This window comes from Cylas formicarius, unplaced genomic scaffold (genome assembly GCF_029955315.1).
Source record: "Cylas formicarius isolate icCylForm1 unplaced genomic scaffold, icCylForm1.1 PGA_scaffold_7__23_contigs__length_41026272, whole genome shotgun sequence".
Taxonomy (NCBI): domain Eukaryota; kingdom Metazoa; phylum Arthropoda; class Insecta; order Coleoptera; family Brentidae; genus Cylas; species Cylas formicarius.
In genome coordinates, this window is record NW_026844352.1 from 33,649,784 (window position 1) to 33,663,645 (window position 13,862).

A 13,862-nucleotide genomic window follows, 5' to 3' on the forward strand; every position below is an offset into this window, starting at 1 on the left:
ACGACAGGTGCGTTAGCACTTTAAATCGGCGGGGCCGCTCCAGGTGGCGCTTTTGTCGCACAACAGATGGACCGATCGGCCGTCGGCGCACGAGAGGGTCACCTTGTCCCCGTAGAGGTATGAGTTACCAGCGATTCGCGCTCCGGGCTGCGCGGGTGGTTTACCACACGCTTTTCCTAGACGATGAATAAAGAAAATTAACACAATTAAGTTAGAGCAAAAAATGTTCATAGCTTCTAACAAATATAGTTTTTTGCTATTTGTGTCATTCTGTAAAATGTCAAAATTGTCGTCAAACTTGTGTTTTTCTCAATTTAAATGAATGGCATATTTGGAATCCCAAGTTGAAGATTCCGTACTTTTGAGTTTTTCGTGATTTAGTTTTAATGTTTTTTAAAAATTTTCCAATGGTGGTTTCAGTTTTAAAAGCAACCTTAAGACCAAATTTAGACAGATATTTCAACATTTTCTTGCTAGGATCTACTTTGTTGTACTTTATTGTTTTATAAATTTTGGTGTCGGTATTTAATATTAAATAGGTAGAGTATTGAGGTATTTGAAACTATTTTTTAGATATAATTTTATCTATCAAAGAGGGTTCGTAACCATTGTTAAATCCTATATAAGAAATATCCATTCAGAAATCATTTTCTCAGAGAATGTTTATATATGATATTTTCCAAATTGTTCACGAAAATTTCTGCAAGTAGTAGACTAAGTGGGTTTCTCATAATTAGCAATATAAAATTGACCATTAAATTCACAATAATTTTGGTCCAAACAAACTCTTAAACTATCTAACAAGACTTGTCTCCGAATACGAATATTGTCTATTAAATTTGTTACGTCGATCGGTGGATTGCTAGGAAACATATTTTGGACGTCAAATGAAGCCTTAGGAGGAATTTTAATGGTTTTTACTTTATTGATTAGTTCGAACGAATTCCATTAGATTCGTTTAGCCAAATTGAAGAAAATTTACATCACCATCTATTTCATCATTGTTTTATCCGAATTCAATCAAAAAAAATATCGATTCGACATTCGGGGCGAGATGTAGATCCGTTTATTACATTACGCGACATTTCTATAAGACTTCGTATGAGGAAGAGTGAACGGCGATCGAAAAATGACGCGGGACATCACGCCGTCGTGCAGTTTTCTTTAAAATACTTACTGGTGCATTTTCCTAACATCCGGGTCCATTTTCCGGCCGCGGTGCACCTAATGTTGTTGTTCGAACCGAACAGCTTGTAGCCGTCGTCGCATTCGTAACTCTGAACGGCGCCGAAGCGGTAGACAGCGTCGGTTTTTGTTTTTCGCATGTTCTTGAACGTGGGCGGCTCTGGACAACGGATTTCTGCGCGGGAACATTACATAATCGAAAATTAACGACATGAAAATATTTCCCAATGTTAGATTATTATAAACCTTAAAAAAAACTTCGAAGAAGTGACGGTTTTGCGTTTTTTACATTGACTTTACAGTTCTCGCGTTATTCCATTGAAGAAAAATCTTGTTACTTTTGAAAATCGATGAAATTCAATTTTTCTAAAGTATCTACGCTCGTATAAAAATTTTATATCTCGGTAACGGTAGGTCCTAGGGGACCTTTGATGGTACTTTGGAACGGTTTCAGCTAGACGGTCCAAATTTTTCTCATTTTTAACAGTCCACGGAGTGCACAAGATATGTGAAAATGGCCGCTCGATCAAACATTTTTTTTTTTCAATTTTCCACATCGCTATGAAACACGATAAGCGTCCGAAATTTAAAGCAATCGACTTCAAAGAAAAAAGTCATTTTTCAAAAACCGTTCATGCAATCGAAAAATATATAAATCCCTATTCTTTACAATTTTCAAAAATGTACAGGGTACGGCCGGTAGTCGCAAAAAACTGAAAATTAGTGTCCCCCTATAAAGTCTATTGACCATAACTAGAAGGCTGGGTTTCAGTTGTCAGCTAAAACTTTTGTGTAAAATTTTCCCCTATTGTACAGGGTGTTCCATTTATTCCGTGCTGTATTTTTGAAGCTACAAATTTAGCAGAGGTGCCATCAAATATTGCGAAGTATTTTTTTTTATTTTTTGAATAATTTTTTTGGGTCATTTTGTCTCCCTGAAAAAAAATATTTTCTCCAAAACTATAAACCCGACCCGCAAAATTATTGAACCAAAACCTTTATTTCAACCATTTTTCCGATTATATAGAGGGTTTTTCATTTACAGACAAAAATCTAAAAGAGCCTGAAAATTGTTCTTTTCCAGGGGAAGTTATTTACTGTAATTAAAAATTCGTTAAAAAGATCGCTAATTGGTTTAAACAGTATTGTAGGCCACATCGAGATCTACAATTTTTGTATTTACGATTTTCGTCTATAACATACGCTTCTCGAGGGAATCGCTATTTCTGGCACACGATGATGTAATTTACTATTACGGCGTACTGCCGAATAGTAGAATTATTTTCTCGAAAATCATTGGAAACGTGGAAGATTCATGGCTACAACCTCTATTTCGAACATTGTTTGAATTATATACATATATAATATATACATTATATATTTTGGGCAAAAATTCTAAAAAATCCTGAAATATTCCGTTTTTGTGGGTAAATTATTGGTCGTAAAGGAAAAATGTCAAAAGATAGGAAAATTTGGTTTAAACTGGATTGAGACCTACAGCTTTCTGATTTGCAGATCTTGTTGTTTGTTGTTTTTATATTTACGAAATTTTGCCATGATTTTGGATCTCGGCGACCGTGAAAGGCACTTTATACCGGATGCACGCACAATAAAATTACATCGATTTTGCGAAAGTTCCCTAGTGATCCGCAGGAGCACGATAGTAAAACAATGTGTCCTCTGCAAAGGGACTTTTTGGAAATACAATGCCGCATAGCGGTCTGAAGACTGCGTAGTGCGGAGCAGTGGCCCCTCGAGATTGCGAAAGCAATCTTTTAAAGAGTGATTCAAGTCGACTTTTTTTGCGATTTTTATTTTTTTTATAAGTGTCGTCAACGACCTAGAAAACCTGAAAAAGTCTGGGTATTCTTGAATTAAGGTTAGGGAAAATCATGGGGTTTTTCGTTTTCACATTCAAAATCAAATGTGGACGATTTTTTACCTTTACACGTCATGTTCAGCTCGCTCCAGTAGCCGTCGGTAATGCACACAGACGTGTCGTGACCGGATAACCTAAAGCCCGGTTTACACTTGTACCGCACCACGTTTTCGGTACCGTTCTTGACGACGCGGAGCGAGTCTTGATCGACAACAGCGTTCTCCGGCGCCTTGGGTATCAGGTTGACCGCGCAATTGAGCATCGTTGAATTGCCGTCGTCGGCATCGTCACCGACAGGTGGCACGCATGTCGGTGCCTCCACGTCCCAAGTACCTTCAATTTCGAACGGCACATGGTGGGATATTCGATATTAAATTCTGATCGCAATTGTTTCTTCAGTATATATTGTGACATGGTTAGTTTTGGTTAGTTCTTGCAATTGCAGTTGTTTTGAAATTTAGTATACCGGAGTTTTTAAGTATGCTTGATAACTTAATAAGTCCGAGGTCATAGTTTTCCGCCCAGAGGTCCAAACTTTCTTTTTTTAAATGAAAAAGATTCGTTTTTATTTAATTTTTAAATTGTCGGCATCTCAAACACTAAACAAGAAAATATTTTTGTCATTTAAAATAGGATGTTCGGACCTCTAAAAAAAAGTTTTCACGCAATAATTTCCGAGATACGGCTGCTACGGGACTTTTGACCTGAATTACAAAGCTCTCATTTTAAATGTATCAAAATATTTAATATATAAAATTTATTGAAATTTATGCATCTGATTCTGAATTGGTAAAGATTACATAAATTATATAACTTAACTTCTGTGCAAATTTTGTTGACGATAATTTTTGCGATGCGTAAAGGAACGGCCCCATGTAGAAAAAAGTAAGAATAAAAAACAGAAAACCTGGAATTTTTTGGAAAATTTTCACACTATTTTTTGTTCAATTTGACAAAAAAGGAGCAAAAAAAGTAGAAGAAAATTTTTCACCACAAAAAAATTGGATGTTTATTGAGTAAGAATTTATGAATATAATTAACTAAGCTTATATTATATTAAATTTAAATAGTATATTATGCAAGGTGTTTGGTGATGAGCATTTGGGTCATAAGTTTTATTAAAAAATCAGAATTGATTTCAGATTTGCACCAAGTCGTATCTTTGCCATAACATAACAATCAAATAATCGGAGCGCGAGCATTGAAGATGCCAAGTGAGATTTTGGCGAAACGTCTGCAGGATTCCAGTCGGATGCAGGATTCCAATCGGAGTTCAACAAGCGAACGGATGATATCCCGGAATATAGTGTCATCACATTTTTCCATCCGTGAATCAATACGTGAAATATATATATATATATATATATATATATATATATATATATATATATATATATATATATATATATATATATATATATATATATATATATATATATATATATATATATATATATATATATATATATATATATATATATATATATATATATATATAAATTGTTTATGTTTTTTAACTTACCGTTTTCGGTGCACGTGAGTAGCGATGCGACGCCGGCATTTCCACGGCAGGACACTTTTATTTGTGTGCCAAAGTCGGCCCCGCCACCAGTCGAGCTGTCTGATTCGTCGCCCGTTTGATCCGACACGATTGCGATCGTACCGCCGGAGACTTCCGGCATCGGACATCGGGTACCTAAAACGCTAGCCTTACCTACGGAAGAAGAGAAGAGAAGGCCGTTCGGTACGCTTACCGAGACATCGGGGCTTGTCGGGATACCATTGGCCGTCCGCCCTGCACACGATCGTACCATTCCCGGCCAATTCAAATCCGTCGTAACACCGGTAAGTTATTTTCTCGTTGTAATAGAACCGGTTTCCGATTGAGTAGGCGTTGGCCACGTGGCCCGGGTAGCCGCAATACACTCCTGCAACGTTTCGCAATTTCCTGGTTCAACGCAAACTTAAGAATGGTTTATGGGAAAAATTGTTAATTGTTAATTTTTTGCCTACGCAGATTCGAAGGCGGATGTTTTATTATTACGTTTGCAGTACGGTTCGTAGAAACCCTCCCACTTTGACGTTTTCGTGCACTTCCTGCCCTTCGAGTAGCTCTTGTGGCTGATTTCATAGCCGGGGTAACACGAGTAGAACGCTGTGTTGTCCACCAGGTCGATTAGGCCATTGTAGAGCGGTTTCGGGTCTGAGCATTTTTGACAGAACGACGTATTCAATATCTGAAACGTGCGCCTATTTGTTTAGGAATAAGTCCGATTAAATTAAGCATTGGTATAATAATACTTGTAAACGAAAATAACCAAAAATATTTGGGCATGTAATGGGACCATTGTTGTATGAGCTGCTGAAAAGTTTCATGTAAAGCACAATATAAAGTTAACTATTTTGGATCCTTGTAAAGAAAATTTTTAATGCTATGAGTATCTAAATAACAATTATACTTGGACGTTTCCGTTGATGTTGTCCTGCATCTCGGGCCACGAATACAAATTCCCGAACGATGTATCCCTGCAGTCATTCAGATGGTTCAGTATGTCGTCGTCTGAAATGGGATACGACCATACGTCGACGTAAGCCATGTTGCCGACAAAGGATTCGGCCTGACTGAATTTCCCTCCGATTATGTCCTGTTCTTGGCCGACGATGAGGAACCCGTGGCCTAGAGGAGAGAGAAGCCAAACCCGCACATGATTGCCACAAAATGCGAAAAAAAGTCGGGGAATTTGGAAATGCGGTTTAGTGGATGGTTTCGTATGTAAAACATTGCACAAAGTGAAATAGAAACTATGCAAGTTACTGGTTTCTTACGGTGGCTGAACATTTCTAGGCACTTGATTATCAATGAGTCGTCGAGTGTTCTTTGAATATAATCTTATTGGGCTTACCTTCAATGTAGGAGGAAGTGGCCAGTCCGGTGCCGTTTTTCACAGATTTTCCGTCGACATAGACCCTGTAGACGCCCCCGCGGCTCTGCCACAGGGCACAAACGTGGTGCCAGTATCCGTCATTCAACAGCACGTCCGTTACTACGTACTGATTGTTTACATACAACACCAGGCTGTAAATGCAACGGGTATGCGTGGTTTTGAGGTAAAACAAGAGCGAAACCACCCACCCCGTGTAGTCGGTCAGGGTGAAGGCGTTGTCAGATTGGCGGGTAGCGTAAGACAGGAGGGTTCCGTAGTTGAAGTTGTCTACCGTCTGCATCCACAGGCAGGCGGAAATCTGAAATCATCCATACGCCATAAGCGGTTCAATTCAATTCAATTATGCATTTCACAAAAAATGTTGGGCTCGATTGCTAGGATCATTCGCCCATTGCCGACTTCCGTCGAGGATTTTCGTTTCTGGTCAATGACCACCACGTACAAAGAAGAAAAATAACCAATAATTTGCTCAGCTAGCAAAAAACGATTCTGACCGATACCAAAAAAATCGGCTTCCCCCCGCTTCCACCTCGGGCCATCCGGGCCCATCCGGCCTCCATACCGGCGTGAACGGGGAAAAACGACGGGGCCGACGACGATTATCACTTAAAGACATACACTGAACACTCAAAACACTAAATCCTCACCGTGGAAACCGATATCAAACTTTTTGGAACGAATACATGGGATTCTGTCGGGAACGAACAGAGGTTAAACCGCCGCGTGCAATGCTCCACCACAGAATCGCCATAAGCGGTATAGGTCGACTTGGCCATCGTTTGAGCATGCGGGTCAGGTGGTGTAGGGCCAGTGCACCGTAAAGAACAACAGAAAGGGGAAGTAGTCATCCAAACTTTACGATAAAATTATTCGATGACAACGATGCAAACTAACAATAAAAGAAAAATAAAGGAAATTTAATGAAATAACTTAAAAAATGTTAATTTAGCGATTGATTTTAAACGATTGACCTGGTGGTTTCTATGCATTTGCCCGGTAAAAGAAGAAGAACCAACCGATCAACCAAAAAATTCTCGTTCGGGACTCACCGCCGAAAGGTTACGCTTGAATCCCCTCAGTTTAACGTAGTCGTTAACGTCGTATCGCGGAAAGTTCAGCATATACCGGGTGTTCCTCTTCAGCTGGCACTGGTCGCCGTGAAATGGCGGCTCGCACACGCACGCGTAGTTTGTCTCGCCGTCGACGCAACGCCCGCCGTTTCGGCACGGCGAGTCGGCGCAGTGGTTAATTTTATGCGAGCACTTCTCGCCCGTGTAACCGTCTGGACAGACGCACCGGTAGCTCTGCCTCGTGGCGTTGGATTCGGGTAAATTGACGCACACCGCTGCCTGTTCACACGGCCTGTAGTCGCAGGGCAAGATGCTGCAACGTTTGCCGATATGTCCGTCGCGGCACTCGCATCGAAACGTGTCTGCTTCTTCCACGCAGGTGGCGTTGTTGTCACACGTCGAGGCCGTGCAGTACGTTATAACTCGTTCGCACCTCTGACCCTCGAAACCTAGCCGGTTAAAAGGTAAAATTTTCAAGTTTTTAATAATATTAAATGCCTTTTATTGGGTAATTTTCGGATTCCATAAACAAAACGGAGACATGCATTTTGAACTCTTTTTATTCGAGTTCGACTCTCATGATCCAAGCAAAAACCGTAGACAAAATCACAATAATTAAAGTTAGACAAGTATTGCTTTTTGAAAATAGATTTTAAGCCTTCCTTAAACCGACGCTGATATCCAATACAACCTCCAGATTCTTTACAGTAGTTACAAATGTTAATTTAATGCTAGGTCTACCGACTAAACGCATAGTTTTGTTTTTACTTCCGAAAATCATGGCGCATGATTACGTGGGGTTTGATTTGAGGTTGTGGCCACAGAAAGGTCACTTATAATACGTAAATCGCGATTTATATTAGACTCCGAAGTACCAAAATGTTCCTTGAAGCCGCACTGGATATTATTGTTTATAAAATAATCGTACATTTGCGCAAAAATTTTTGAAATTGCTGGTGGGATACTGAATATTCGTAGATCATTGAGATGGTTAGGATTACTTATTTTTGCCAGTGGTTTTCCTATTGATATTTTCCAAACAACAGTTTATAATGCGAATGCTGTTTTTTGGGTTTACTTTTTATTTTGATTGATGGCCCGCAGAAGCCGGTAGTCGTTCGCACATATGTTCTTTTTTATTTTGGAACATTAAGTGATATTTCGGTGGGTTCGCCACCACTACACGTAAGGAGTGTTGCAACACCAGACGAGACGAATATTGTGTAGTTTAATTTTGTCAACTTTTCTTAATGGTTTTGAGGCTGACCAGCCGAAAAAGACAGTCGACTTCGTAAGAATATGTGTTATATATTTATCTATGAAAGAACTACGAAATTTTAACATTAGTGGTGAAACTTCGTCGCCCCGGTTGCATTGGATTTCATTGAATTAAAAATTTGATTTATCTGAGACACTTCGACCATGCTAAAGGAGAAGTTTATGTGATTATTGTATTCATGATTATTATAGTAGTTAACCTGCTGGTAACTGGAAATCTTTTGAAAAAATGGAGCAAAGTGCTCATTAATTTGGAAAAGAGAGTGTGATATTTCTTTGGGAACAAATGTTTTATTTTATTGGTAGCCATTCTTCACTTTATCTTTAGTTTTGGCTCGGTTAACTCTATTCCGCGGCGTACCTTTGGGACACAGACACGTCACTTCGTCGTCTTCCACCTCGACGCAGGTGCCGTTGTTCTCGCAAACTATTGCGCACTCATCGGCGGATGTTTCGCATCGTTTGCCCGCGAAAGCGTCGGGGCATTCGCACCGATAGCCGCCCCCTTCGAGGTCGACGCACGTGCCACCACCGAGGCACGGTCTTGAGACGCATTCGGACACGTGCTTCTCGCATCGAGTTCCTGAAACGCAGAAAAAAACAAACCCAATCTCGCGGCTTAGAATAAACACTATGCAGAGACGACAAAGGTGTATCTCTTGCGCTTTCGCGGTTAAGTCGGGATCCCACAGCGCGTGAATCGGCGTGTCACAAGCCAGACCTGTCGAATTTCGCACCATGGAAATGTGCTGGCTCGTTTTCTCTGGCACGGTTCGGACTTATACTTTGCGTGGAAATGTCAAGTTCGATCAAAAATAATTTAAAAAATGGAATTGACCAACTATTTTGCCCTTGAATTTTTGAAGTGTTTATAAGAAGAAAACTGCCTTCTTATGGAACCCGAGGGATATAAACCCTAAAAATGGAAACCACGTTCATGATGCCCGGAAACTCATTAAAGAGGATTTAAATCATAGATTTAAAGAAAAAAAAAGATGCTTTTGTGGGTTCTATTCGAAAGCTTTAAAAAATGACAACTAAAACTGGATCTAGATCTCGTGGAGGGTATTTTCATACGTACCTATTACTGCTTTTACACAGTGGTCTCCAGCATCTTCTTTTTTAGGTTTTCGTATGTTTACACAACTACCTAAATAATACACATAGCCACAGCTAAGGTAGCAACTCATTGTCAATTATTCATGTTTACTTTTTTACCAAGATAGCATGCGACGTGATTGACACTAGCTGGGGAGAATATTTATGCCAGAATTTTATTTTGGGCTTGTCAAGCTACCACGAGAACACTCGACGAACTGACAGAGGTCATTTTTTAACGAGCCGAACCCAATTCGCAAGCGAGACTCGAAGATCCACGCGCCGTGGGATCCCGCCTTCACTGTACCGATGTAATTTTCGTCGCACGCACAGGCGTACTCGTAACCGTTGACGGCGTGGCATTTGCCGTGTTCGCAGACCGCCTTGTCGGACGTGCAGATGCCGCGCGAAGTTGGAATGCAAAACGACGAATCGCCGCTACGGACGGTCGCGGTCGTGTGACCCTCGGGACACTGGACACACCTGGGTCAATAAAAAGAAGGTGGAGAAAGCTTCTTAAGTTGGGAAATAAATATAATATATTGTAACGACCGAGCGAATAGACTGAGCCCGGTCGGCGCACCCGTTTTATGCAGGGGTGCGTTCAGATTAAAATATCCGGGCGAGGTCCGGAGAAGGACACTTGTAGGTACGTTTCAGAATGTGGTCGAGTGCCTGGTACTGGTGCCACTGCTACACCAGAACAAGACCTAATCTATCGAGTTGCAAGTTTTCTATAATAGTTTAAAATGCAGTTTCATAATGGATACGTCAGTGATAAGTTTTCTGTATAATAATTTACTATTGACACTGTACCGTACGTTCCATTTATTTTAATAACATTTTAATTGGCTGTAACTTTTTTGTTTTTAGAGATATAAAGGTAAACCAAAAAAACAAAATGTAGGGTTAGTTGCCAAGTTGTTTTCCAAGTGACGTATAAAACAAAACACTATCAATTTTCTAACATATAAGCCTACCTCATCTAATATAATATCTTATTCTGATAACAATTATGTAACACACTTTATATTTTGGTCCATTCGTTTTTGACAAGTCCGCAATAATAGGAAATTTTTATATAATTTCAAAGGGTGCCCTGACTGAGAAATAAAAATATGTTCTACATATTAGTAAACAACGGTATAAAGTATAAAGTTTCCTTTTAAAACTTTAAAAGGGCAATAAGGCGCTGGGAGGACTCCGAAATTTCGAAATAGGTACGTAATTAAGTTAGTTAACCTCAAAAAATAAGCTCCTTAGTGTGGTTGGATTATTGTCCGAGTCATTGTTAAAATTGTTTTTCGTGAATTTAGCATCCGTGAAAGGAGTGATATGCTTCAAGTATACTTTCTGAATAATAAATGTGCCATCGCAGTACGTCGTCATTAGACTTTATCTAGAGCGGCGAGCTCCTTCAAAACAGACCGGCAAAGAAATTTGAGGAGAACGGTAACGTATTAAATGCTAAAAAACTAACCAAAATCATAATGTTTTAAATGAAGAAAATAAAGCAAACATATTAAGATTCTATGAAGCATATCCAGTTTCCTCTATTACTAGAGTATATGAAGAGACAGGTATTTCTCGAGGATCAATCCGACCAGTTTTGAAAGAATATAAATATAATGCTCAAAAACTAAGTGCAGAACAATGTCAAAGGAGGATGCAGTTTTGTTTGGATTTTTTTGAACGGACATAATGAGAATAACAATTTATTGAAAAACATTTTATGGACTGATGAAAGTTCGCTCACCACAAGAAAGAGTTGCAACAGACAAAATACGCAATATTGGTCTTTGAATAATCCCAGACAAATACACGAAATAAAAAGCCAGCGGTACCAATCAATCAATGTGGGCATATTTTGGGTCTGATATTTATTGATCAAATGTTAACTGGAGCTCATTTTTTGCAACTCTTAGAGCACGCAATAGAACAATATATAGAAGATTTACTAAATATATCAGCGCTGATGCCCCTCCTCGTCATGTTGTGCAAGTTAAAAATTTTCTTAACATGGAATATCCCAGGGGTTGGATAAGGAACTGCGGAATTGTGGATTGGCCAGCCAACAGCCCCGACTTAACTTTAATGGATTTTTTCTTTTGGGGACACGTAAAAATCACGTGCACAAAACTCCTTGTAATAATCTCGTGAAACTTCGGCAAATGATTTTAGAGGCAATCGATCAGTTAAGAGATAATCCGGAAACGTTACTAAATCCAAGATATCATACAATTAGAGTGTATGAGAAATGTGTTGATGAAAATGGTTATCACATAGAGCAGTATTTAGAATAGTTAAAGAATTTTTTACTTTAGTGTGTCTTGTCTTTTTGAGTGTTTTTGTTATATTTTAATTTGTTTAATTATTGTTATATAAAAATTTCCTATTTTTGCCGAATTGTAAAAACGAGTGGACTAAAATATAAAATGTGTAACATCATTGTAATCGAATCTATTAAACACATATATAATATACAGGGTAATCCATTTGAAAAAATATGATGTAGGCTTATTGTTTTATACGTCACTTGGAAAAAAACTTGGCTATTAACCCGACATTTGTTTTTTTTTTTTAATTGATATCTCGAAAAACGTCGGCAAAATAGGTGGTTATGAAGAAGTTGATGAGGAGTTTTCAAAGACATTTTATTACAATATTTAGTAGTAGACGGAATGGTAATTGTTAATGATTAATTATATATATTAAGTACACCTAATTGTTTCTACCATACCAAAAGGAAAGAAACAACCTATCCACTATCCATTAATGCTCGGATTATCCAAGAATGTAATGTAATATAATCAACATTGTGAAGCAGAATATGGCTGCTACGGGGAATGAGCGTAGAGAAATAAAATTAAGGAATTTAGCAAGACTACAATAATTAAATATTTGCTTTTAATTTTAAATTATGTAGGTCTTAAGAATCCGAATGAAAAGAATTAAACCATATTTTTCCTGATTTCAATTAAAACAACTTTTTAAATTTTTAAAAGTTCCCTTATTTCATGATTGAAGAATCTTTTATATAAGTTTATAAGTACCTGAAGAGAATAATACTTATGTGTAAATATGTACCAGGTAGTCCAAGTTGTACACTTGTTTTTGAACGATGATATCAAGATGAAACAACACCAAAAGTTTTATATCAAAATACGGTTTAACCTGGCAATGAGTCTATTTTATCTTTGGGAAAGCCTTGACAGCTGGCAAGAGTGGCCAAATATATACTATAAGCGACAACAATTAGGAAACTAGATTAACGAAAATACGGTTTAATATCTTAAATGGCGGAAAATGTTGCCACAAATATTTTTTTGAAAAAACTAAAAGAGATAAGGTATGTATATCTAGTTCACTGTAAAAAAAATGTTCGCTAAACACCTTGTCGAAATAAAAAATATTTTTCACTAGCCTAAATATGTAACATTTTTAGAATGTTCTCGCACTGGTCTTCTCAGTCCACTGCAGCCAGCTTTTGCCACCGGTTGAACATTGGGATCTTTTCCAAATACTTCATCCAACTCCCCAAAAAAGTCAAACCTAATTCGTTTTAGTCCAGTATTTTTGTCCGACATGCTGTCTCTAACTTTCATTTATTTTGCCTTCAAATGTTTATTTTTTCACTGTTCGGAAGTGTATTTGCTGAAATTATCCCCGCGAACTTACCGCGAATTTTCTTTAAATAAATGAATTAGCTTAGAGGACGGTGCTGAATCGGTCGATCGGTCGCGAGTACTCGCTTCGTTTTATAAGAGCCGGACTGCTCCACTCGCTCGCAGTCAGTCGAAACGAGACGCCGGAACGCGTAGTACGGAAATAGTTAATAACTTTATTATTTTGGATGAAATAAATTTGAAGTTCCTTTAAGTTTTCCGCGGACAAGAGACCAGGCTCTCTCGGCTACCAAAATCGTAACAATACAAAAAAATTATTTCCGGTCGATTCAATTTAATTCCGAAAATGGCATTTTCGTTATACTTGAGCTGTCCGTATTGCTGCTGGTAAGATCCTACTGGACACGACAAGCAGTGGGGCTGCAGTGTCGCCCTCTCCCTCGCCACGCCCCCGTTCTGATGTTTTGAGTGCTTGATGATTTTCCTTCTCGCGCGTGTGCCCGGCGGACATTGCTCTGAAATACGGGACAATGCCCAACGTGACCGTAACCGCGAAGGAGGTTCGCGCGCGTTACCTTTGCACTCTTTCGCGCTCTTGCAGTGGACGCGTCCGGTCGAATGGTTCGGCGGACATGGTTTGCACCTCGTCCTGCCCAATTCGTCGTTGTAAAACCCGAAATCGCAACTCTGACATCGGTTTCCGGTCTCGTTGTGGAACGTTCCCCGCGGACACTGAACTGCACCAATATATAACGTATACGGTACAGTAGAGTTCTTCGAA

At 38.9% G+C, this 13,862-nt stretch overlaps 2 protein-coding genes across 5 annotated transcripts in view; one reads left to right on the forward strand and one right to left on the reverse strand.

The window, feature by feature from the left end:
* Positions 1 to 12: 12 nt before the first annotated feature.
* The window catches only part of LOC132704358 (sushi, von Willebrand factor type A, EGF and pentraxin domain-containing protein 1-like), a 24,201-nt gene continuing 10,351 nt past the window's right edge, over positions 13 to 13,862 (reverse strand). Inside the window, exons 15-28 of one of the 4 annotated variants that reach the window (XM_060674316.1) lie at positions 13,657 to 13,818; positions 13,446 to 13,596; positions 9,763 to 9,938; positions 8,719 to 8,940; positions 7,059 to 7,528; positions 6,198 to 6,307; positions 5,968 to 6,140; positions 5,524 to 5,741; positions 5,109 to 5,301; positions 4,819 to 4,992; positions 4,587 to 4,760; positions 3,128 to 3,397; positions 1,178 to 1,360; positions 13 to 176 (exon numbers count right to left, since the gene is read on the reverse strand). In XM_060674316.1, coding sequence (XP_060530299.1) covers positions 13 to 176; positions 1,178 to 1,360; positions 3,128 to 3,397; positions 4,587 to 4,760; positions 4,819 to 4,992; positions 5,109 to 5,301; positions 5,524 to 5,741; positions 5,968 to 6,140; positions 6,198 to 6,307; positions 7,059 to 7,528; positions 8,719 to 8,940; positions 9,763 to 9,938; positions 13,446 to 13,596; positions 13,657 to 13,818 — 2,840 coding nt within the window. Of the gene's footprint in view, positions 177 to 1,177; positions 1,361 to 3,127; positions 3,398 to 4,586; positions 4,761 to 4,818; positions 4,993 to 5,108; positions 5,302 to 5,523; positions 5,742 to 5,967; positions 6,308 to 7,058; positions 7,529 to 8,718; positions 8,941 to 9,762; positions 9,939 to 13,445; positions 13,819 to 13,862 lie in introns of all 4 variants that reach the window. The other 3 variants (XM_060674315.1, XM_060674314.1, XM_060674312.1) reach the window with 3 other exon arrangements.
* The window catches only part of LOC132704366 (uncharacterized), a 21,864-nt gene continuing 12,771 nt past the window's right edge, over positions 4,770 to 13,862 (forward strand). The window contains exon 1 of the mRNA XM_060674327.1: positions 4,770 to 4,909. The gene's annotated coding sequence lies outside the window, so the exon portion shown is untranslated. The remainder of the gene's footprint in view (positions 4,910 to 13,862) is intronic.